The 24,133-nt window shown below is 45.8% G+C and overlaps 2 protein-coding genes and 1 long non-coding RNA gene across 3 annotated transcripts in view; 2 read left to right on the top strand and 1 right to left on the bottom strand.

Moving 5' to 3' along the window:
- The first annotated feature begins 1,161 nt into the window (after positions 1–1,161).
- On the top strand, positions 1,162–5,276 carry mns1 (meiosis-specific nuclear structural 1). Its single transcript, XM_023817132.2, has 10 exons — positions 1,162–1,317; positions 1,931–2,155; positions 2,353–2,480; positions 2,630–2,732; positions 3,022–3,251; positions 3,342–3,558; positions 3,692–3,799; positions 3,908–4,165; positions 4,549–4,674; positions 4,771–5,276. The coding sequence occupies exons 1-10, from the start codon at positions 1,315–1,317 to the stop codon at positions 4,882–4,884; spliced, it is 1,512 nt and encodes a 503-aa protein (XP_023672900.1). The 5' UTR covers positions 1,162–1,314; the 3' UTR covers positions 4,885–5,276.
- Positions 5,277–8,259: 2,983 nt separating this feature from the next.
- On the bottom strand, positions 8,260–11,354 carry LOC111846692 (uncharacterized). Its single transcript, XR_002838932.2, has 2 exons — positions 11,216–11,354; positions 8,260–10,857 (listed from the first exon to the last, which is right to left on the bottom strand). It is a non-coding gene; the product is annotated as an uncharacterized lncRNA (long non-coding RNA).
- LOC111846690 (DNA-binding protein RFX7-like) overlaps positions 11,284–24,133 on the top strand; it is a 26,779-nt gene continuing 13,929 nt past the window's right edge. Inside the window, exons 1-2 of the mRNA XM_072698307.1 lie at positions 11,284–11,744; positions 23,830–23,863. Coding sequence (XP_072554408.1) covers positions 11,626–11,744; positions 23,830–23,863 — 153 coding nt within the window. The 5' untranslated portion in view covers positions 11,284–11,625. The remainder of the gene's footprint in view (positions 11,745–23,829; positions 23,864–24,133) is intronic.

Here is a 24,133-nt window from a genome sequence, read left to right as displayed (position 1 = left end):
TTTGTCACCTAATTATAGAAACACGCATTGTATCTTTTGGGATTACATACATTTATGTTCTATACTAGTTATTCAGAACAGGCTTCTAGTGAGTCTAGAAGCTATACGGAAACTTCAGGATACGAAGAAGAGAACAAAGATGAGATGCCAGTCTGTTTCAGGGCACACAACATGCAGGAATTACAGACACCACTTCAATGAAGGAAATCAAGTCTAGCCAAATAGCATATTTCAGATTTAACCTGGAATTAATAGTAGTTGTTAAATATTTAGCATACAATAATGACTAGTCTGAATGTATACATTGTACACAGTAGCCTGAAAAAGTTAATGAAATATTTACGATAAATGATGGTTTTGCTTTTAATCAAAGTGGTCGCCCAGGAGTGGACAATAATGGTGGTGGCTCATGTCATGAAATGTGAATTGTGGTTTTAGTTTGGGCTGCGCTATTTACAGACTTTGCGGGGGCCGCCAAGGGTGCTCGAGGCGCGGTGTTTAGCAGGCCATGGGATCACTGATCATCCTGGGACCCTCCTTTTTGATTCTGGTATTTGAGGAAGAACAGACAGACATGATCCGACATGGAATATTCCAGCATTCCCATGTCCTGTGCAGACAACAGCTTGTGATGCATGACAGTGAGTTAAGGTCCTAAACTGCTGGTATCTGAAATTTCATTTATAGGCTGTATATCTGGAAAAAAAAGAATCACCAGATGTTCAGTGCATTTGATACCCTCTCTGAAGTTAATTCTATTATGGTTAAGGATTACAATGCACTAAAATCATATATCATGTATGTCACATTTCCTGTAACATTCGTGGTACATGCACTCTGTAGATCTATTACTGCACTTTATCAGCCTGACTACATATGGTCCAGTTTTTCCACCGTCTTGTATTGTTTTACGCCACCTGTATTGTTTTCCAATGTCTTCAGCCTTTTGTAACCGAGTGAGGTCGAGCGACTAAGCATTCCAATGCACCTGTTGAATCTTGAAAACCTACGTGTTTATGTCGACGGCATTATCGTCATGAACAAATGTCAGTCTGTTGCCGACCGTTGATCAGCCAATGAATGACTACAAACAAAAGCCGGATGGCCAATGAACTTTCCCATGTGCGGACACTTTAACCAATTCCATAACATCTTACTGGCAAGCCAAGCATTGCTCTGTCGCCAAGACAACAAAGCCAACGCGCCAACAAACAGTCGAAACACTCGAAAGTTTCCGCTAATTCATGTACAGGGTTGCTGTTTGTTTTGCATGAAAGCTACCGTCTGAATCTTTAACTGGGACAACACGTCGATATGGTAATTCCATAGCTTTTAATTTAACAGTTCAAGGTAGAAAACTAGTTCTGTCTTTTGATAGTTACTAGTTGCGTTACATGTCGTTTTAGCGCCAGCATTTTAGGGCTGCTGTCTTTAATGGTGTAATATCTTTGCCATCGACATTAGACATTTTCCATCCACCATGCAAGCTATGCCCAGACCAGGACTGCGATCATTTTTTTTTTGTAGTTAAGCAGATACTGGAATTTAATGATTAGGTCTATTTTATAAACAGCAGTAATATGAATTACTATTAATCACTGCAGTGGACTGGCATCCCATACAGGGATTAGGCTGACCTGTTGATTGTTCCATCACTTAAATAGTTAGTTCCTTGTTTATTACTTCAGCAATCTTTCCCATAAACCATAATAGGTAAAGTACCTCACAGACAAAAATAAATGCTAATATTGCGTAAACCATGAACCAATTCTAATTAATATGTCAGCCGTGTTTGATTATAATCTGAAGTGTTAGAAACATATCAGCCATACAGCTCTGGGAAGCTGAGAACCATAGATCATAGAAACTGGTTTGGAATAGTCGGGAAAAAATGTGACCGCTGCGTGTCTCCTGTCCCCTAAATGCACAGGCGTCTCTGAACCAGCGGCGCTACAACACGCACAGAGAGCAGCAGAAGCTGGTCGCGGAGTCCCGGCGGCAAGCGGAGCAGCGAGAGGACTGGCTGAGACGCCTGTCGCAGGACAGACAGATGCAGGCCGGCTTTCTGAATGAGGAGAGGCTGGAGAGGAAGAGACAGCTGCGGAGAGCGCAGGACGAGGAGCAGGAGCGGCGGGTGGAATGGGCCCTCCTGACGGTGCGTGTCTCTGACTTAAGGCGCCGGTTTATACCACCAAACCGGCCAATCAGAAGTGAAATGAAAAAGGACAACTTTTTTGTAATTGGCCGAGTACTTCTAGGAAGAGCATGAGGACTATCTTAGCTGTCCCCTTAGACCTGTGCATGCCTTACTTCCGTGAAAATTTTAATGAATACTCCTGTCGTCACTCCCAGACGGAGAATGAAAGGATCATGCGGGAGAAGCAGGTTGAACAGGAGGAGAGGATGGCGAGGGAACTGGCTCGCATCAACCATGAAAAGCTGAGAGAGGAGAAGCTGAGGCAGCAGATCCGGGAAAACAGGTACAAGGAAGCCCTCGGCGCGTGACGCCGAGCCTCATCAGCAACCCTCCTCGTCTCCTTTCCTGATAAACAAGCGTATTTCCGTAATTCACAGGTGTGAAGAACATTCCCACGTACATTTAGCTTATTATTTTCCCCTGTTTTTAAAGCATTGAGCTCCGTGAGCTGGAACAGAAGCTGAAGGCTGCCTACCTGAACAAGGAACGAGCAGCTCAGGTTGCTGAGAAGGAGCTTATGAGATGTGAAGCCATGGTAACGGCCTGCCAGACGCGTTAAGTTGGGGTTACAAAGGATTCAACAACATTTTTAGTAAAATCCAGTGAAAATTATGAACATTTTACATTCGGTTGAAGCACTTTTCTCAGCTTCTTTATCTACATTCTCTAGTTGTTAGATTATTCTGAATATCCCATGGAGTTAAGAAATTATTTTTGTGCAACAAAGTGATGTGGCTAATTTATCACAAGCTACTGTTCCTTCTGGGTGATGGTTAAGTAGAATCTCTGGAGAGGGTGACACTCTCAGCTCTTGTGTACCTCAGAGGCAAGAATCTGACTTGGCGCTTAGGATGAAGGACGAACAGGAGCAAGCCATTGTGGAGCAGCAGGAGCAGGAGGAGAGGCACTACCAGGAGGTGGCACGCTACCAGCAGGAGCTGGAACAGCAGCTGGAGGAGAAGGAACACAAGAGGCAGGAGGCATACGAGGAGTTCCTCAAGGAGAAACTCATGGTGGACGAGATAGTCCGGAAGATCTATGAGGAGGACCAAATGTAATTGCCTTGTCTGGGCTGGGTGCTTTGGTTGGTTGCATTTGTACCGTACCATTAATATGCTCTAAATGTGGATGTGTCTTCCCACAGGGAGCAGCAACTGAGGCTGGAGAAGATTGCAGCCACCCAGAGATATGTAGGGGAGTTCAAGAGGCAGCAGGCTGAGTGGAGACAGATGGAGAGGGAGAAGATGGACGCCGAGAATCGACGTATCGTAGAATACGCGGAATATCAGCAGCGCAGGGAGGAAGACAGGATGACCAAGGTCCGAGAGCGAGAGAACGCAAAACAACACCTCCATCTGATGGTAAGGCTTTAGGGTGGGGCTGGTGTTCTTCCAAGCAGAAGATCTCTGTTTTGAGTCCAGCATGCTGTATTTGGAGATCCAAGCCCAATGCAGCTGAGAGGTGACCTCAGAATGGGCCATTTTGTTCCAACAGCTCACCGAGAGGATTGAAACGGAAACACGGCAACGTGAGGAAATGGACCGCGCTCGTGAGGAGCTCTACATGGAGGAGCAAGCAGAGGCTGAGAGGCAGAAGCAACGCGTACGTACCTGTGCATCTGTCCGTGCTGCGTGTTTGCCCGTCTGAGCTGTCTCAGCTGGCCAACTGCTGGACCGAGCCCTCGAGGGTCAGCTTGGTGCCTCTGCACAGGAGGAGATGGAGAGGAGGATCCGGCAGAGGCTGGAGCTGCAGCAGACCTGCCGGGAGCAGATGGCCCTCAAGCAGCAGCGCAAGCAGGCCGAGCGTGAGGAAGAAGAAGCCTTCAGGCGCATGATGATGACCAAGTTTGCTGAGGACGACCGCATCGAACAGATGAGTGCCCAGAGACGGCGTATGAAACAGCTGGAGCACCGGCGGGCGGTGGAGGAGCTGCTGGAGGACAGGAGGAGGCGCACTCTGGCCGAAGAGGTACGTCATCTATATGCCAGGCACAAGCCCAGAGGCTAGGGAGCAGGCCATGTGATTGGCCGTACTGACATACTCCCAAGTAAGACGTTTAACGTGAATTATCCTGCTGTAAAATGTATACAAAATACAAACTATCTAAGTGTCTCCTTGAATAAAATCTCCAGAACTAGGAATAACATATTAATTCTGTTCTTGGGTAGGAGTGATATTTGAATGTAACTGGAATGCTGATCTGCAGTATGGTGTGTGTGTGTGTGTAAAGACAGTGGTATTCCAGTAGGGGGCATTAAGAACAAAACCAGATCTGATAATCATTTAAATATAGAAGCAAATCAATGGGGGGTTTTGTAGTGATGTGACACGGTTTTATTTTCTCACACAAGGAGCGGGAGGCAGAGGAGAGAGCCGCTGAACGCGAGCGTGAGATGGCGCGTTTGAGGATTATCGAGGACGAGAGACAAAAGCTGCTCAAAGATCATGCCGCTAAACTGCTTGGTTACCTGCCCAAGGTGAGGAAACGCATCTGCAGAATCTGCAGTCTGATGTTTGAATCTGTGGCTTGTGGGGCAGTTTCCCTATTAAGACAGGAATTCTTTTGTACTTAGGGAATTTTCAAGGAAGAAGACCTTAATCATTTTGGTGAAGATTTTAAAAGAAATCTCCAGAAGCCGGAAGCAGACACCTTTTCAGACGAAGACTGGGGAGCTCAGGGACACTAGTGTGTTTCTGTGACAGACACTAGATGGCAGTGTGATTAAATGTTTGTGAAACATTGTAAGTTGCTTTGTATACCTTTGCTGGGAACTTTTTGATGAGTGTATTGCATTGTATGGAATTAGACCCCTTGTTGTTCCACATCATTTCTGCCTGTTTGTGTCCCTTGTTGTCAGAGAGGACGTCCTCAGTAGTGAATTATTGGAGAAATGACTCACTTTGTTAATCGATGCTTTGTTTTGCGAGAACGATTACCTGCCAGTTACCTTCAGAGGCACTCTTGGGGATCTGCTTCAGCTTTTAGTCTGATGCTTAATAATCGATTTCTGTATCTGATGCACACTATAGCTCCAGGACTCACAGAAACGTATAAATGGTAGTGCTACAGCTGTCCTTTAACTGTGTGTGTGTGTGTGTGTGTGTGTGTGTGTGTGTGTGTGTGTGTGTTTGGGTGTTTACACGTTTATGAATGATCCTCTTTTAATATTAATCGCTTGAACTAGTAAAGGTTCTCACTCAGTTTTGGTGTGCAGTTTCTCCCAGTGGTGATATTTAATGACAGTAAATGTCACATTTTTTTCTTCTCTAATAGCAAGTTAGTATCTTTGGTCTTTGGCACTGGATATTGTTTATCTTGAGTGGCGGGAGTACTGCTGCAGAAATGCTTCAGTGCAAACTGCGAGGGGTTACGTAAGGGCAAAAGTATGACCTGCTGTACAAATTATTCCAGCACTCAGGATGTGGCCGGATTTGAAACTCGCAGTTTGACCTGCAGCACTTTTTCTGTCTTGGGTTGACCGGAGATCCCACCTGACTGTACCGTCCATTAACGCGTTTTCATTTTGTTAGCCTCCCTGCTTGCTCTGCTTTGCCAGCATCTCTGCATGAGCCGGGGACACCCGATTTGCTTTGCATAAATATGCACGTCCAGTTTGCACGTTTGTTTAGGTCATACCAAGACCTTCCATGACCTTCCGTCTCTTGAAAAATAAGACACGATTCCTTTAAATTAATGTTTTTTTAAGCTCGTATCTTTATACACTTCATTAAACCTCTCGGTTATTTTTGCTACTTGCACGTCTATTGCTGGCATCCCTGCTTCTTCGCTACTTGTTGCTTTAAAATAGAATGATGATTCTGGGCTGTTATGAGATGCGGACGTGTGTGTGTGAGACCCAGAGTCGTGCTTATCGATTAGCACCGCTTTTGTCATGTCACGATTAAATGAACGCAACGCACACATCAGACACCGGGTCTTAATCAGCAAAAGCGGGTGGGTGCGAAGTGACGAGTGAGCTCAGCTCGTTGTACTAAATGAATTTACAGTTAACACTGTTTACAAAACGAAATCTGCATTAACGAAATCTACCCATGTTGACTGTTAACGTACTGACGTATTACATTGCCCCAATCCGGAGTGGTATACTGGGAATTCTGAGTGCTGGAAATGGGTCAGTGCCGCAACCATCACCAGCTGCAGGAAGATTCGTTAAGCACATGCAAGCTAATTGCGTTAATGAGGCTGCGCTGGAATGTTTTCCCGCAGCGGGCTTCGTTTCACCGTCCATTAACAGCCTCATCTGGGCCAAGAAATGAAGAGTTGGTCCTATATTCCCATTCTCCTTGGAACATACTACATTAGTAACACCAAGTGAACAGAAGGGTGCTTATTTGGCAGAGATACAGCAGGGAAAGGGAACACAAAAATAAGGAGGCATTTCAACAGGAAAGAGGAAAATTGTGAGTTTAATGGGGTTGTGAAAGAAGAGAACTACCGATTTATGTTTTGTCGTGTATGCAGGACAAGTACAATGAATAGGAATAGTTCTGGTCACCTGATCCACCCAACCCCATCTTAAACGCATTGTTTCGGGCCAACACGCATAGAAATAGGCTTATTCAGGTTGGCGTGAATGTATGTGGGTCCCTTTTAAAACGTGGTACATGTCACTGCACCTGCCTGCATCTCCAATGCATGCATTTACAATAAGGACACATTAGATTTGGAGATAATGAGTAGAAGACGTGGCAGCAGATTTCCAACATGATGCCCTTTTGGTGAGTCAGCATTAAAAACACTGAAATGTTTTGGTGGTTTGTCCGGCAGCAAATCAAGCTTTTTTGTTTGATGGGATCTCAAAGTTTGGATTTTTTTTAATCACATTTAAAAGCCTTTTGTTCATATTACAATAAATAATAGCCAGATAAAGTAAATAGGCCTACACTTCCTCATTGTTAAATCTCACCACACTCCACTTAAGGCTCAGCCTGTTTAAGGAAAGCGTCACTGGATGCAGTACCCAGCTTAGCTGGACGACAAAGAAGGACTTTCTGCCAACGTCCGTCAGGCAGGATGTCGATGTATATCTCATCTCTTCAAGTCATGGGCACATTGTACTTGCAAATGGAATTCACAACAGGAAGCCGTTCACTATGCAATGCTAATTTGGAGACCGGCTTTGTTTTCACGGTGACGGGAGGGAGGAGACGAATCTGACCGGCAGTGTTGGTGGTCTAGCAACATTGTTACTGAAAAGATGTGATCAGAACTAAAATTGCTCTGAATGAAAATCTACATGTATGTTTTCTAAGATATATGGACCAAATATAGGGTGAAATGTACAGATAATAACGCATATTATTATTATTATTATTATACAGATATGGACTGGAAAGTGTTGGTGCTGTTAACATTAAGGTTTAAGTGATTTAGGATAATTTTACCTTTGCTGCATGGCTGCACATTGAAAGCACAGTATGGAATAGTCTTCCTGCGTGTGTAGCAGAAGCTAAAACTCTGGGTTCCTTTAAATCGGAGCTAGATAAGATTTTAACAACTCTGAACTATTAGTTAAGTTCTCCCCAAACGAGCTTGATGGGCCGAATGGCCTCCTCTCGTTTGAAAATTTCTTATGTTCTTATTGGCTAGCTAGTGATTGATGGCATAGTGATGTTTCTTAAAAGCTAATTACAGGAATGAAATTGCCTGTTCTGATTTTTAGCTTTCTCAGCAAACAATGTAAAAACAGCGTCCTCTATTCACTTATCTTGGTGGGGGCCACGGGGGCGGGATTACACGCAATCACCGGACATGTAAAAATATTATGGGCATTTTAGAGAAATCCTCTCACCCAACTGCATGCATAGCACTGTGGGAGGATAAGGGTGCCCATGTGACTGAGGCTACAGTGCAAACAGGACGGGGGATTCAAACAGCCCAGCTGTGGAGGTGTCAGACAACAGCGCTGCCCACTATCTGTAAATAAGCAGCTAGGACTTAACAGAGGGATCGTCAACCTGTCCCTACATGGACTACTGTGTCTGTGGCAAAATGTTTTGATTGAGGGGAAAAAAAATTGTATTTGCATCAGGGGGGCGGCATGTCAGAGAGGCTAAGGATGTACAGATCGATACATTGATTCTTTCCATCTGAATGTTTCATTTTGAGAATCGATTCTAATGTAACATTCTTTGTACCTGGTAATTTCAATGTTTATATTATAATAGGGAGCAGGACATGAAGCACAAGCAGGACCAACGTAAATGTGAGTGTTAGGATAGGGACTACTACTCCTTCCACCTGCTCTTCCAGCTCCGCACAAGTCAGTGAGTTAGTGATGGTGAAACGAGGCTTCCTGAACCTCTGAGGATTTCCAGCCAGCAGAATCGCCAAGAGATAGCAGCTTCATTCAACACCATGTACACTAGTGACATGAACATGAAGCTCACAACAAGAGTACTCATGGTGACAGCCAGTGTGGTCAATTTCAATAGCACTTATATTCAGGGTCGACAGTAAACACTTTTTTTTTTTTTTAAAAATCTCACAACAATTACATGCATAACAGAACAACACAACAGTTCAGTTCTTTCGTTATGCCTGAAGCTGCAGGGCATGCTAGGTAATACAGGCACGACCCAATAGCTAAGTGGCCAGATAACTAGCTAGAACCTATTTTACATTAACCCGGTTACTTAGCTAGCTACAACTAAGCATAGACAGCTAAGCATAGATAGCTAGCTACATTAGTCTAATTTATATGCACCACGTGGGCCAGATTTCAAACCTGCTGATGCAACCACTTTTAACTGACTAGCAGGGCAGTATTTTTACTCTAGAAAAACTGGACACTAACTACTGCTAAGTTAACATGGCTTACATCCACTATTTTGCTACTTTTAGCTACTAAATATGCACTAGCTACCCACAGGAGGCTAACAGATAATGTTGATTTTTAAAATGGAGATTTAACACAATTTAGGCCTAATCTGAGCAATAATCTGCTGTTAGCCATTGTGTCATTTTGTCAAAGTGCATTTTAAAATGGAACAATTCATATTGACTACTTCACCTTTAAAGTAGGTAGCCGACTAGGCTTATTAAGTTAGTAACGTTAAGTGTCTTAAGGACCGGCCTACTTTAAGGACATGCAGTGTAGCTCGTCGTCCATAGACTTGAGTATTTCTGTTTTGGGTAGATGACTCTCCAAGAGCTAAAGTGATTATAAGATGCCTGGTAGAGATGATTGTCAGAGAAATTCAGCCACTCTCTATTGTTGAAAACAGAGGTTTTTGGGCATTTTTTAGAACCTTTGAGTCAAGACACCCGCGTCATCGGCTCTGCTCGCCTATTTTCCTGCTTGCCTGCTCCACGCATCATAACACAAGTTTGGGAGCAGTGAAATGCAGCTGAATTTAGAATAGAACAAGCTGATTCAGTCAGCAGAAACAAGACAGACTACTGCCTGTTATATGTTAGAGAATGTGTATAAGGGGAGAGCAGCAGCGACTGCAGCCTCCTGCCCGTCTGCAAGGGGGCGCTGTGTCTGAGTGAGGAAGAGCTATTCCTGATCCACCTGACAACTGAGGCACTGAGGCCTTTTGAAGAGGAGTCATGGGAGGGCTCATCTGAAAATCATATTTCTGTGTATTCTGTGTATGGGGGCAGTGTGGCTCAGTGGTCGCCGCTATGGGTGGCTGCCCTTCGCAGGCAGCTTACTCTACAAAGAGCAAGCTGAGGGAGGCGTAAAGACAATTTCCCCACAGGGATCAATAAATTATCAATCTTATGTCCCTCCTTCACAGAGAACTTGCATCCACTGTGCATCAGGGCAACTCCCTTGCCACACAACTGGCATCACAATGTCAGTGTAGATTCTTGGGCAATCAAACGTTCATGGTGTGGCTGACATAAGGTTTAAAGACCTCGCAGTTTATGGCAAAGATGATGATGAAACCAAGAAAAAAAAGACTCCTCGCTGACAGGCGGCAGGCTTCTGAGTTGGGGGAGACAACTCCTACTTCACCAGTAGCCTGTCTGAGCACCTGCGTCAAGCTCACCGCCGGGTCTTGCACGTGTCGCAAATTTTTCTACAGCCGCAGTGAAAAGAGGGCTAGGCGCAGATTTGACACTGATGTGAAGTCAACCCGACAACACTGTTCAGCAGGTACCAACATGCGCGCTGTGACTCAGAGGACAAGGACCCATTACTGGCATGAACCATCAGTCCTATCCCTAAGCAGACCTGCAGTCAGATTCTTGGGAATTGTTGCTTCATCTGTATCTGCCGCACAGAAGAAGTTGGTGAGCATAACAAGATGCAAGACTGAAGACAAAAACATGCCACAGTTTCTGAACAAAAGACCCTGAATGAGGAAAAAAAAACACATAGGGGAGTTTATACGGGACACTGGCATCTAGCAATGCTGTAAAAATTCAAGATTAATGCAAGTCTGTAGCTGGAACAGCTATTTTTATAAATTATTGAACGTTTCATAAATGATGTTACATCAACATAAATCATCTGAATAAAATGATAACCCAAAATATTATTTTTTCTCAGTACTTATTTAAGCTACTGCACAAGAACGTTCGACTGCTACCTGAACTGCGTACCTACCTCATTAGTGTATGACAAGGCTATTCAAATCATGGTCCTCAAGGGCTGAGTCCTGCTGATTTTCCAGGCTTCCTTTACCTGTGGAGCCAGGCGTGAAGCCTCAGAATCAGTAACTAACTGCCCGGCAGAAATGAAAACAAGGACTGGATTTGGAATTGAAGGCCAGATTTGAAGAGTCCTGGTGTATGAAGTTGCACGATTCGTTTCGGTTGTTAGGATAACGAGTTGGTTTACCTCATAATACAAGCAAGCTTATATATGGCCTGTAGGCTACTATATAAAATACACTGATGTACCCGTTTTCAAATCCAATAGATTTCCCATTTAATGCATGCAAAAGAGACGTCTGAATTTTAGTATCAGGATACCAACCGTGGTACACGTGGTATCGGATCAAACAGAAAAGCAGCGCTATCTCCCATCAGTAGCGGCTGACCTGGAGCGCAGAGGTTTCCCATGCAGTTTGCGGCGCTTCCGCAGCTTTGGTGCACGCAGTGCGCCTGCGCCTCCCCCGCCAGCGGTAGCAGGCGTGCTGTGCGACACCGAGTCGCGAGCTCAGTCTGCCTGCCTACCTTTCTCTCCGTTCCTCCTTTTCTCACTGCATTACTTGAACATATACGTGGGAAACGTCGCATATTTGCCGTCAGCCATGATCCACCGCCGATTGAGCAGGCGGACCTGATGGTGACTCGGGCGCTTGTCCGACCAGTGGCCCCGTGATGCGCCGCAATCGGGGGGGAAAGCTCGAGGTCCGGCTTGAGGCCTACTCGTTAAGGCTAGTTAAAGAGTAGTTAGAGGCTAGTTAAAGAAATCTGTCTGCTTGTCTCTCCCCTTCGCCTCACCGTGATGGCTGAGAATCAGCAGAAGAACCCTCAGCCAGGGACAAGCTCTCTGCCGTCGCCGCTCCACGGCCTCCACGGAGTCGAGGCCGGTGCGCTGCGGCACCGGATAAAAGCCTCCATCTGGTAAGAGGTGCCGGTATACCGCCTTGTCTCCGCCGGGGGTTAGGGGTGCAGTCGTGTCTGAGGAGCCTGTTTCGGTTGCGTACCGAGTAGCGTCGCTTTTGTCTTGTACTCCGGTGCACTGGAGCCCCCCCCAAGCCCATTTCCTGGCTGTCAGAGATGTATACCTCCGTAACTGCGTGGCCGGCCCGATGTCATTTTCAGCCAGTTCAGTGGCCTCGTACTGGCTGGCCCTAGGGGAGCGGCTCCCCTCCGCTCCGCCGCCTGGGCTCCGCCGACGTGACCGCAGGATGTGTGCCGGGTGTCGCAGTGTAATGAGAGCCAGTTAAATGTGGTGATTATAACCCGCATTAGCAGGCAGTATCACTGCGGGAATCTCAGTGTAGGCGGCGAATGCTGCGGCAGAACGGCGTGTTTGTCTCGGTGTCCGCTTGTCTTGCTCCGCTGCTGGGCTCCTCCATCGCAGGCTGGGAATAGCTGTGTAACTCTGTCTCACAGACCTTTCGTGGCGTTAGTCTGTTACTCGTGTTTGTCTAACCTGCCGAACAGCGCACTAAATAAATACGGCTATTACTCCGATCAAATGTATAGTATGTTACTTTGTATTTTCTGCTGTGCTGTTTTGTGTTGTAATAACACATACTAGTGCTAGTTTTCCCCTGTAAGTATAACATAGTGTTGATCTGTGTTTTACTTTAATGTTATGTTAATTGTGGTAATTAAGGTGGTTATTAAGATGTTAATCTCCTAAGGTTAATTAGGACTTAAGCATCAGGCTATTAATTATTGCTGCTCTGAAAATAAGAACGCAGGAATAAGTAATCTGTGAAACAGTAACTTGTGTAACTTGGTCATGAAGTTGAAAGTCATGAAAAGAGTGCTTAAACGGCTGCGGAATTGTCCCCGGGAACAGTGCTAGGTTGCCTAATTACTGCTTCAGCCTTAATAAATGTGAGCCTATTTAAAACAAACAGTTCTTGAAATGTGGTTGTGTTTTTTCTGAGATATTCTGCTTGTGTCAAGATCTGCTAATGTTGCATAATTTTCCTGACACCATGATAAATGCTAGATGACATGATGGTGTAGAGACGTGGGTAACTGTGTAACTTTATCCAGAATCAAAACACTTTACATTTTTCTTTAATATTCCAGTCAGTTTTAATATCCCAATTTTTTTTGTCAAAAGGTGATCATAACAACTAAAGTATGGCTGCCAAAGTTGTTTATCCAGCATTGTTGGCCTGCGTTGTGATCCTTACAGACCAAAGGTATAATATACGAGTCTGCAAGTGGTAAATATATTTAGCAACTCAAAGCAATAAGAACCTTCTCAGACCTAAGCTTGTTATATTAGCATGGACTCGGGGGGGGGGGGGGGGAGTGTACGAGTGTACGAGATGTTCGATTCCATACTGAATAATTTTGGTGCTCTGTTTCCATGTATCATTTAGCTTGGACACTGTGACCCTTGACTGTCCGGGGGACAGCCTCCCATAGGCACTGGCTCTATTCCGTGAATGCGGATTTAAATCACGTCCGGGCATGTTTTCTCCGGCACTGATGTACATGCATGTGCTGAGGGTGTGGCCTCTGAACGGAGAAGCAGGCAACTTAATAAAGAACTAGAAACATGTTGATATTTCCTAGAATCTGAGGTATTTTTAACATCAGCTGAAGTGTCTTTTAAACCTCTTACCTGCAATTTGCATGTCAGTGTTTATTTTTAACCATAAAATGAATGTTACCCAGTGTGTGTAAACGTGACTGAAGGCTGGGTTTCTGTTACATACCCAAAATGATATTGCTTTCTGGGTAGAGCACATGATAGGTGTGTCAGTGTGGCTTATTCTGGAAGGCATGCTGTCCTGGCTTTTCAAGGTAACAAAACAGAGGTCTAAAGAAACGCATGACGCATGTTTCTGGGGGCCTTCAGATGACCGTGGTGTTGTAAGAAAGACTCTTATAGAGTAGCTGTCAGTGTCTAGTTTAGGCTTGAGTTACTTGTGTGGCTGACTTTGTTTACATGTGATCCTTCAGTTTTAGCTCGTACAGCATGACACAGTCCAGGGGGAAATTGCTTTCGTGGGTTACGGCAGTGTTGTTTTTTCTTCCCAAGGAGTTGTTTGGTGATTATGTACAAAAAGCAGGTTAGCAGTCAGTGAAAGTAGGCCTATAGAAATTATATATTTTTACTAAAGGTTATTTAACTGCAAATTGTCCTTGATTTAAATTGAATTAAATTTACAAATACAGTGCTGTATGCGGTAACCTTATTGTTGATGTGGCTAGTGGGTGGGGTCTCCTCTTTGTTTGATGGGTCTGTGTAGGCATGTGAAAGCAGAGTCACTAGTCTGTCAGCTTCCCTGAAGTTGCTGAGCCAACAATGTAGACTGCATCTGTAAACATCCGTGGCTGTGTTTCTGAGGCGGCCTGATGCACAGCTTAAACCGAAGGCTTGCCACTGAGGACACGAGCAGGTCATTATGACACGAGCAGGTCATTATGCTGCTTCCTGCCTCCAGACAGCTGTCTGGTGCCTCTTGTCATCTTGGAGTACAAATCTGGAATAAAACCCATCGATGCCTCCTTTACAAGTCCTGCTGTGGAAAACAAAAACCTGCGTGGTGTCATGCGGGTTTGAGCCGGGGAGTTTGCTCCTGCTGTCTTGCAAACCGGTTGCGTTGGGTTGTACCCTGACTGCCGCATTGCTATTGGAGGGTGTAGTATCCGGGCTGTTCTGTGGAAGCTGTGCCGCCACCACATGTATGTTAAAGTGCTGATATGCACAACACACATGTGCTGTCTGCTGTGACCTAATTGTGATTGTTTCCCCCCCCAAACTGCAGTGTCACCCACAACCCTTTGCCAGATCTCTGCTGTCGCTGGTTTCACTTTGGGCCTATTTTAGTTCCCTCATGTTGGTTCTCTGTGTGATTTTTCAGGGGCTGCTTGGTTCTTATTTCACATTGTAAGATCACAGGGCTTGCTTGAAGAAAAATATGCTCATTAAAGAATATTAACAGTACCGGTGTATACATCTTTACACCTTAACTGTAGGTGTGTTTACAAAACACTTGCTAGTGCACAACTTGGGGAATATTCGGTGTTGGAGCGCTTGGTATCACCTGGTTGATTTAGAGACGCCGTTGGCATGTAGCCGTGTTTTTCACAGCTGCCTGTGTATCTCTGTCAGTCAGGGGGTCTCTGTCCCTCAGTTACATGCTGACAGAATTGAAATTTAATTTTCTTGCGCTTGTAATGGGGCTTAAAATCTATTTGAAAGCCTTGTACAGAGTTTGACGTGGCTGCAGAGCAAGAGCGTGCAGTGATCTCGCCTCGAGTGGTGACAGCAGGAAGTAAGGTTTGTTTCTGCGGCCATCTGAGGAAAGAGGAAACGCGTCTCAGAGCCACACATATGAGTTTTCCCATTTCCGTCACTTAGCCACAGGAAATGCGCCAGAGGGCGGCTTCAAGAGTGCGGCTGGTATGTCTCTATCTCCTGGAGTTCCAGGTAGCCGGGAGTGGCATAAAGCTTAATGATGGGGCTGCTGCTAATGATCACTTTGGTGCTTCAGCACCCTACTGATAAGATGGAGATGCCAAGATGGAGAAGTTAAATACAGTTATGACTTGGACATCTGACACCAGTGAGCTGTGCTATAGGGTTGTTGCACATGCTACCCCTGTGGATGAGATCTGTCCTTGGCACAGGTGTGGTGGCACTGAGAAGCTGTCTGGGAGCTAAGAATAACATTACCCCCCCCATGCTGGAGGGATGGGCTCCCGGCCTCGAGTCACACGTATGACTGAGGTCTCCTAATGCTATGTAAATGAAACGCAGGCAGGACCCTGTAGTATGACTGAGGGGGGCTTTCTTTGGCTCGTGCCAGGAGAGAGGTGATCCACTGCTATGCTGGAGCTGAGGAGTCACTGAACATCCACAGCAGAGTGAGCAATGTGCTTCAGAGACTGTCTAGACACACAGTTCAGCTTCAGCGAGACCGTGGCCACTTAAAAAGGTGTCTAAGCTGAAGTCAGACCTCTGGAGACCATGGGCGCTATGCTAATGAGTTTTAGTGTTCTTCGGGATTCCGAACCTCCGGATTTTGGGTTTGGGTCCAGCCCAGCGTGTGTTCTTGTTTGCATCAGGAGAGCAGCTTGCGGGACCTGTCTCATCTGTCGATTTTGATCCTGGTGTTTTCTTCCAAGCTGTGTGGTTGAACACTCTCATGGTACAGAGCTGGCCTTTGCTGCAGTCCCAGCGGACGCATGGCTGTATGCGCAGTCTGCGGTTGGATGGGTGGCTCATCGCTCATACGATCCACAGCTTCCCAATCCGCTTTTGATTGTGTAATGAATGGCCGAATGGGTTGAATAATGCACGCTGCCACACGTCTGCTGCCTTGAGTGCCGAGCCTCTCTGGTCCTCTACCACATAAGCAGGAGTCCCCAGTCTGCCTGTCTATGTCCGTAGTTGCGTTAGGCTCTTGGTACGATGGAGTAGGGCTGATATGTCAAGATTTAAAAATAAAGTTCAGTTTCATATTGTGGAAAACCTTCACCTTCTCTCTGTCTGCTCCGGGTTTCCTCTGCTTTAAGAACCCCACCTTTAGTCGCATGAATGCACAAATGCACGCAAACATGCAGACATCATAGCTAGCAACACGGACGGGAATGACACAAAAGTCTTCAGTGAATATGACCTAGTATGTAAAAAGAACAGTGGTTCAGTTATTTGGAGGTGGTTTGGATTTTGCATGTCAGATGAACAGCAACATCGCAAAATCTGCAGGGAACACTGAACAGAGGTAGGGTCACAGCGGGAGCACTGCCCATCTTTTTCCATCACTTACAACGGCGGCACAAAATACAGTACGACAAGGCTGTTAAGCTCTGTGCTACTGCTGCGGTTAAGAAGCATTCGCCACCTTGCAAGTCTAATTCAAATGGCATTGCAAGCTTTATTTGCTCATGCCTCACCTTACGAAAAGAGAAGTGGAGAGCGGAGTGGCATACAGCATAGCAAAGGTATGCTTCCCGTCTCGATATTGGAAGACGGTGCCTTTTAAACGACTGATCAAAACTCTTGACTCGTGATATAAATCGCCCAGTCGCAATTACTTTGTAAGAAAAGTGTTGCCTAACACGTGTCCTCCCGTCAGACATACCCTTACCGACCAGTTATCAAAATTAAAGCATTTTGTGTTAGCAACTTTTACATGGACAAACCACAGCTGCGAGCCAAAGGCCCTATTTGAGTGTGACTGTTGATTTAATTGAAGAGTGGGAGATTAAAGGTGCATGTCTGCAAACAAGCGGTTTCTCCGAAAGCCATACTGGGGAGTATATAGCCGAAGCCCTGCAAGATGCCATCGCAAACTGGAGGCTCAATGGGAAGAGGCTGCTCGGCATTATGGCCGACAGTGGGAGCAACGTTATCAAAGCAGTGCAGTCGCTGAAGTGGCAAAGGATGCAGTGGTTTGGGCAGCGACTATATTTGGCAATTGGTAAGTTTAAAATAAATAAATAAATAAAAAAGATTAACTGCTTAAGTGTTATTTATCAAAGCCCGAATTAAGCAGTAAGGATTTGAATTGCTTACCTTTACAGTGATTCCTGTCAATTAAACTTACTTATTTCAAGTGAATGTCCTCTTGAATTAGCTATAGCATAAAATGTAAAATGCCCTTGGGCTAGATGATTTTTTTCCAAAAATGAAGTGTTTTACAGAATAATTTTTTTTTTTATAAACAAAAGCATTTTATTTAAACCTACCAAGTTAATATTACAATAACAAATGAAATGCATTTCTAGTGTGCAGTGAAATGTTAATCAGATTTGTTAGATCTAAGTGAGCTTCCTTTTAACATGAATGTAAAATATTAAAAAGTAAAATCATGTTTTATTACAGGACATGGCGTGGATGAAGACCGTGTGACCCAGGCAGTTTCTTTATGTAAAAGAATTGTGGGTAGGCTTCTCGTGTAGCTGGTGGAGGGAGAGAAAGCTAGCTGGGGTCTGCATGCTCACCAGCTCGTCACAGAGATGCCAACACGCTGCAGATCAAGCCAGGATGGAGAGGCTCCTGGAGCAGGACAGGGGGCACTTGCAAAAGTCCTGTCCTTTGATAAAAAAAATCTAGGCATCTTGTTCTTACCCAGTTAAATACTGAGGTGCCTGAAGTCCGGAAAGCTGTGAAATCTCTTCATGAATTTACTGATGCTCTGTCAGGGCCGGACAATGTCACCTTGTCATATGTCCATCCAGCGCTCCAACTTCTCAAATCAGCCATCCTGGCACACAATGAAGGAGATGATCAGCTTGGCAAATCCATCAAATCTGCCATTGTGGATTACGTGAATGAAAAGTATGCAGACCCATCAACTCGCGACCTGTTGGCATCATTTGGTGATTCATGATTTAAATGCACATATTACAGCTGACAAGCTGGAGGCACTGGAACTCAGAGCTGTATGGGAAATGGAGTCTCTGGCCTCTGACCAGCATTGTCATGGCACAAGTGATTCCGCTGTGCCTGAGCCTGCGGCCGTCGTGCGCGCTGTGCCTGAGCCTGCGGCCGTCGTGCGCTCTGTGCCTGAGCCTGCGGCCGTCGTGCGCGCTGTGCCTGAGCCTGCGGCCGTCGTGCGCGCTGTGCCTGAGCCTGCAGAGCCGCCAAGAGGCACCACTTAAAAAAGAAAAGATCCCTTGCAAGCTTTTTCACAGACAGCCCCCACCTGCCCCACAGCATCAGAAGCAAACAATTGAGAGTGAACTGTTAAATGAGCTGGTGTCAGGACCAGCAAAGCACAACGCAGATCCCCTTCCATGGTGGAAGGAACATGCTGTCATCTTCCCCACATTAAGCTGCCTGGCACAAAAATATCTCTGTTCCTGGTGGCAGTGCACCATCAGAGTGTATTTAATTGCAGTTCCTGTGTTGTGAGTTTGTCACAGGGCGTCATTAAAATCTGATGTTGACAAGCTGATGTGTTAAATCTTTAGGCTGATATGAAGTTAATTGAGGCTACCTTCATTCATTTGTCATGTACTTCATCCTTTATTTTGATAAATAAATGTGTTTTTGAGTCGTTTTGTATGGCTTTGGTTTACAGATTAATTTTTCCCCCCCTTCAAAAAAATATTGGGATATATATTTTGTATAGCCATTTGACCAAAATATATCAAGATTGCAAATTGCCCAGCCCTACGATGGAGATCTGAAATGAAGCCGTGTTATATTCACATTTATCAAGCAGACACAGTTTTCCAAAGTGATGTACATCTTTGAGAAAGAATGATCAAATGGTAGATTTTTAATGTTAATGCACGTTTGATATGGCTTTCATATGTTTACATATGGTGTTGCTTACGTTATTTTAATGTTTGTGCAAACAAAAGGTGCACAGTGCTGCTAATTTATTTTCCAATATAAAACTTTGTGAAATATCGCTTTGACATTTCCAGTACATTTTAATAATACCGTGGTAATACTGATAATCATGATAATTTTGATCATTACAATCATGACATTAAATTTTCATATTGCTACATCCCTTCCCTAGAATAATTGGGGTTAAGGGCCTTGCTCAAGAGCCTGACAGTGAAGCCACTCTTCTGACCCTGGGATTTGAACCTGTGACTATCTGATCTCATTGAGCACATCCTAACCTGCTGAGTCAGACTGGAACCCTGGTCTCACAGACTTATTGAAGCTTCTCATTTATTGTCATTGGTTTAGCAGTGGAAGTAGCAGCACAGATGTGTTTGTCTTGGAGCCAAGATCCACATCTCGCCTCGGTTGGTGGGGGAATGCAAGCCGACCAGACACATTGAATTTTGTTAGGCGAGTTATAAGAAAAACTGTAGGTATCAAATGGGTATGTTGTTGGCCGGCAGCATTTATGATCTTGTAACCAGCAAGAATAAGCCTGAGCCTAGAATAGTGCATCCTGGGAATCTGAGGTTGGTAGAAGACACTAATGGCCCAGAGGATCAAATCATTCATTTGGCTTTTGATGGGACTGCTTTCAGAGCAGTAAACCAAGAGAGAAACAGAGCATGACTTCAAGCACCTGAGCTGGTGAAATTCAGAGCGGCCCCCACCCAGGAGCCTGTGTGTGATTGTTCAGTTTGGGCCCATGAGTCCCTCGCTGGAGCCCTGTGGAGGTCACCTGCACACCCAGCTTCTCCCAGCGTCTTCTGTGTTTCATGGGCAGGGATAGGATAGTTGCTGCGTGACGGGAGTGAACACGAGTCACCGGGGACGCTGCTGGCTTCAGCTGCAGTGAACAAAGTAACCTATCGAATGTACACAAAGTAAGGCAACAATCTGCGTTTACTTTTCCATGGTAAATTTAAACTTCTTTTTTTTTTGAGTAAAATATACCCAGTTTTAGGAAATATTTTAAATAAATTAAGCTAAAGGCCTACCTGCTTTCATGGTAATACCCTATAGGATTCAGGCAACATTTTTGCACTCACTTTTTGGGTAAATTTATAATTATTTATGAGTAAAGCAAACCAAAGTTTAGCAAATAATATGCCTCATACCAATTATAATAAAGGCCCCTATTTAGCATCTGGTACACAGTAATGCCACAAAGTATCTTTGCGAGCATGAGCCTGCTGCAGTTGTCATGTTCCCACCCAGGTCCTTGCTGAAGGGCCCTTAGACGTGTGACTATTCTTCTGAGGGTGGGTGCGAACCAGCAACCTTCTGGTCATAGGCATTGAGGCTTTCCCCTCTGAGCCACATGCTAGCCACATGCTATTTCACTGTTCATTTGAGGGTGCAGATGTCCCAGTTTGGGATGTCCCTGCCAACTCTCTTGGGGTGGCCTTTATCAAATATTCAAATAATCAAATAATCACTGGCAAAATTCGACTATTAGTTCTGCCTGAAATGCATCCATACTTATGTAACAAGTAGAAACTGAAGACTGGAAATTTTGAAATAATGCTGAGCTCAATATTTTTACTTTTTTTTTTTTTTTTACATTTTTGCTGTTATTGGCGCCGGCCTGCTGTACCTTGTCTGACTGTCTGAAGGCTGGCCTGCTGTACCTTGTCTGACTGTCTGAAGACTGGCCTGCTGTGCCTTGTCTGTCTGTCTGAAGGCAGGTTTGCTGTACCTTGTCTGACTGTCTGAAGGCTGGCCTGCTGTACCTTGTCTGACTGTCTGAAGACTGGCCTGCTGTGCCTTGTCTGTCTGTCTGAAGACTGGCCTGCTGTGCCTTGTCTGTCTGTCTGAAGGCAGGTTTGCTGTACCTTGTCTGTCAGTCTGTCTGAAGGCTGGCCTGCTGTACCTTGTCTGTCTGTCTGAAGACAGGTTTGCTGTACCTTGTCTGACTGTCTGAAGACTGGCCTGCTGTACCTTGTCTGTCTGTCTGAAGACAGGTTTGCTGTACCTTGTCTGACTGTCTGAAGACTGGCCTGCTGTACCTTGTCTGTCTGTCTGAAGACAGGTTTGCTGTACCTTGTCTGACTGTCTGAAGACTGGCCTGCTGTGCCTTGTCTGTCTGTCTGAAGGCTGGCCTGCTGTACCTTGTCTGACTGTCTGAAGGCTGGCCTGCTGTGCCTTGTCTGTCTGTCTGAAGGCTGGCCTGCTGTACCTTGTCTGTCTGTCTGAAGACAGGTTTGCTGTACCTTGTCTGACTGTCTGAAGACTGGCCTGCTGTACCTTGTCTGTCTGTCTGAAGACAGGTTTGCTGTACCTTGTCTGACTGTCTGAAGACTGGCCTGCTGTGCCTTGTCTGTCTTTCTGAAGACAGGTTTGCTGTACCTTGTCTGACTGTCTGAAGGCTGGCCTGCTGTGCCTTGTCTGTCTGTCTGAAGACAGGTTTGCTGTACCTTGTCTGACTGTCTGAAGACTGGCCTGCTGTGCCTTGTCTGTCTGTCTGAAGACAGGTTTGCTGTACCTTGTCTGACTGTCTGAAGGCTGGCCTGCTGTACCTTGTCTGTCTGTCTGAAGACAGGTTTGCTGTACCTTGTCTGACTGTCTGAAGGCTGGCCTGCTGTACCTTGTCTGTCTGTCTGAAGACAGGTTTGCTGTACCTTGTCTGACTGTCTGAAGGCTGGCCTGCTGTACCTTGTCTGTCTGTCTGAAGACAGGTTTGCTGTACCTTGTCTGACTGTCTGAAGGCTGGCCTGCTGTACCTTGTCTGTCTGTCTGAAGACAGGTTTGCTGTACCTTGTCTGACTGTCTGAAGGCTGGCCTGCTGTACCTTGTCTGTCTGTCTGAAGACAGGTTTGCTGTACCTTGTCTGACTGTCTGAAGACTGGCCTGCTGTACCTTGTCTGTCTGTCTGAAGACAGGTTTGCTGTACCTTGTCTGACTGTCTGAAGGCTGGCCTGCTGTACCTTGTCTGTCTGTCTGAAGACAGGTTTGCTGTACCTTGTCTGACTGTCTGAAGGCTGGCCTGCTGTACCTTGTCTGTCTGTCTGAAGGCTGGCCTGCTGTACCTTGTCTGTCTGTCTGAAGACAGGTTTGCTGTACCTTGTCTGACTGTCTGAAGGCTGGCCTGCTGTACCTTGTCTGACTGTCTGAAGGCTGGCCTGCTGTACCTTGTCTGTCTGTCTGAAGGCTGGCCTGCTGTACCTTGTCTGACTGTCTGAAGGCTGGCCTGCTGTACCTTGTCTGTCTGTCTGAAGGCTGGCCTGCTGTACCTTGTCTGTCTGTCTGAAGGCAGGTTTGCTGTACCTTGTCTGACTGTCTGAAGGCTGGCCTGCTGTACCTTGTCTGTCTGTCTGAAGGCAGGTTTGCTGTACCTTGTCTGTCTGTCTGAAGGCTGGCCTGCTGTACCTTGTCTGTCTGTCTGAAGGCAGGGTTGCTGTACCTTATCTGTCTGTCTGAAGGCTGGCCTGCTGTACCTTATCTGTCTGTCTGAAGGCTGGCCTGCTGTACCTTGTCTGTCTGTCTGAAGGCAGGTTTGCTGTACCTTGTCTGTCTGTCTGAAGGCTGGCCTGCTGTACCTTGTCTGTCTGTCTGAAGGCAGGTTTGCTGTACCTTATCTGTCTGTCTGAAGGCTGGCCTGCTGTACCTTATCTGTCTGTCTGAAGGCTGGCCTGCTGTACCTTGTCTGTCTGTCTGAAGGCTGGCCTGCTGTACCTTGTCTGTCTGTCTGAAGGCAGGTTTGCTGTACCTTGTCTGTCTGTCTGAAGGCTGGCCTGCTGTACCTTGTCTGTCTGTCTGAAGGCTGGCCTGCTGTACCTTGTCTGTCTGTCTGAAGGCAGGTTTGCTGTACCTTGTCTGTCTGTCTGAAGGCAGGTTTGCTGTACCTTATCTGTCTGTCTGAAGGCTGGCCTGCTGTACCTTGTCTGTCTGTCTGAAGGCTGGCCTGCTGTACCTTGTCTGTCTGTCTGAAGGCTGGCCTGCTGTACCTTGTCTGTCTGTCTGAAGGCAGGTTTGCTGTACCTTATCTGTCTGTCTGAAGGCTGGCCTGCTGTACCTTATCTGTCTGTCTGAAGGCTGGCCTGCTGTACCTTGTCTGTCTGTCTGAAGGCTGGCCTGCTGTACCTTGTCTGTCTGTCTGAAGGCTCGCCTGCTGTACCTTGTCTGTCTGTCTGAAGGCTGGCCTGCTGTACCTTGTCTGTCTGTCTGAAGGCAGGATTGCTGTACCTTGTCTGTCTGTCTGAAGGCAGGTTTGTTGTACCTTGTCTGTCTGTCTGTCTGAAGGCAGGTTTGCTGTACCTTGTCTGTCTGTCTGAAGACTGGCCTGCTGTGCCTTGTCTGTCTGAAGACTGGCCTGCTGTGCCTTGTCTGTCTGTCTGTCTGTCTGAAGACTGGCCTGCTGTGCCTTGTCTGTCTGTCTGTGAGGGAGCTTTGTGACTCCGGGACCCTTTGCTAACTTTCGCTTTACAAGAAAGTCATGGGAAATCTTTCTCGGTGCCGGTGGAGGGCTATTAATGTCACCGTTTTTATTTTTATTAATGGGCTTGGGGGGTGCCTCAGGCCTCAGGGTATACTGGTCATGTCCTGGAAGTGGGGGGAGATGCATGCATCACATTTTCTCCATTTATTAATAAATGTGCTTAAACCCCATTTCTCAGGTTACCTTTCCACTAACTTGTCTCTCCTTCCTCTCCCCAGCAAATCTGTACAATCAAAAGTGGACAACATTTTGGTGAGTGAAGAACGCCTCATTAAACTCCTGTGATAATGAACGTGATCAGGTGGGGGTGGTTCTCATGTTACCCTTAATCCTCTTTTTCTGCGTATACGCCAGTATTCTCTGGTCGAAAACTTCATTTCACCCTTTTATAATTTATGGTACCATCACGTGAGCCTTATTAGTAAAAGGCCTACTTTGTTTTTCCCTGATTCCTGTATCGATACAGTGTCACTTCTAGTGAACTTCTAGTGAATGCTTTTACGATTGATCGTGAACAGCAAT

This window comes from Paramormyrops kingsleyae, chromosome 13, assembly GCF_048594095.1.
Source record: "Paramormyrops kingsleyae isolate MSU_618 chromosome 13, PKINGS_0.4, whole genome shotgun sequence".
Classification (NCBI taxonomy): Eukaryota; Metazoa; Chordata; class Actinopteri; order Osteoglossiformes; family Mormyridae; genus Paramormyrops; species Paramormyrops kingsleyae.
Note: the sequence above shows the minus strand (reverse complement) of the source record. Positions and strands in the feature narration are given on the sequence as shown.

Excerpts from the sequence above, each read along its gene's own strand:
- mns1 (XM_023817132.2), top strand. Across the intron at positions 2,156-2,352 it reads TGGAATGGGCCCTCCTGACG|ACGGAGAATGAAAGGATCAT; the intron begins GTGCGTGTCTCT and ends CGTCACTCCCAG. Across the intron at positions 4,166-4,548 it reads GGCGCACTCTGGCCGAAGAG|GAGCGGGAGGCAGAGGAGAG; the intron begins GTACGTCATCTA and ends TTCTCACACAAG.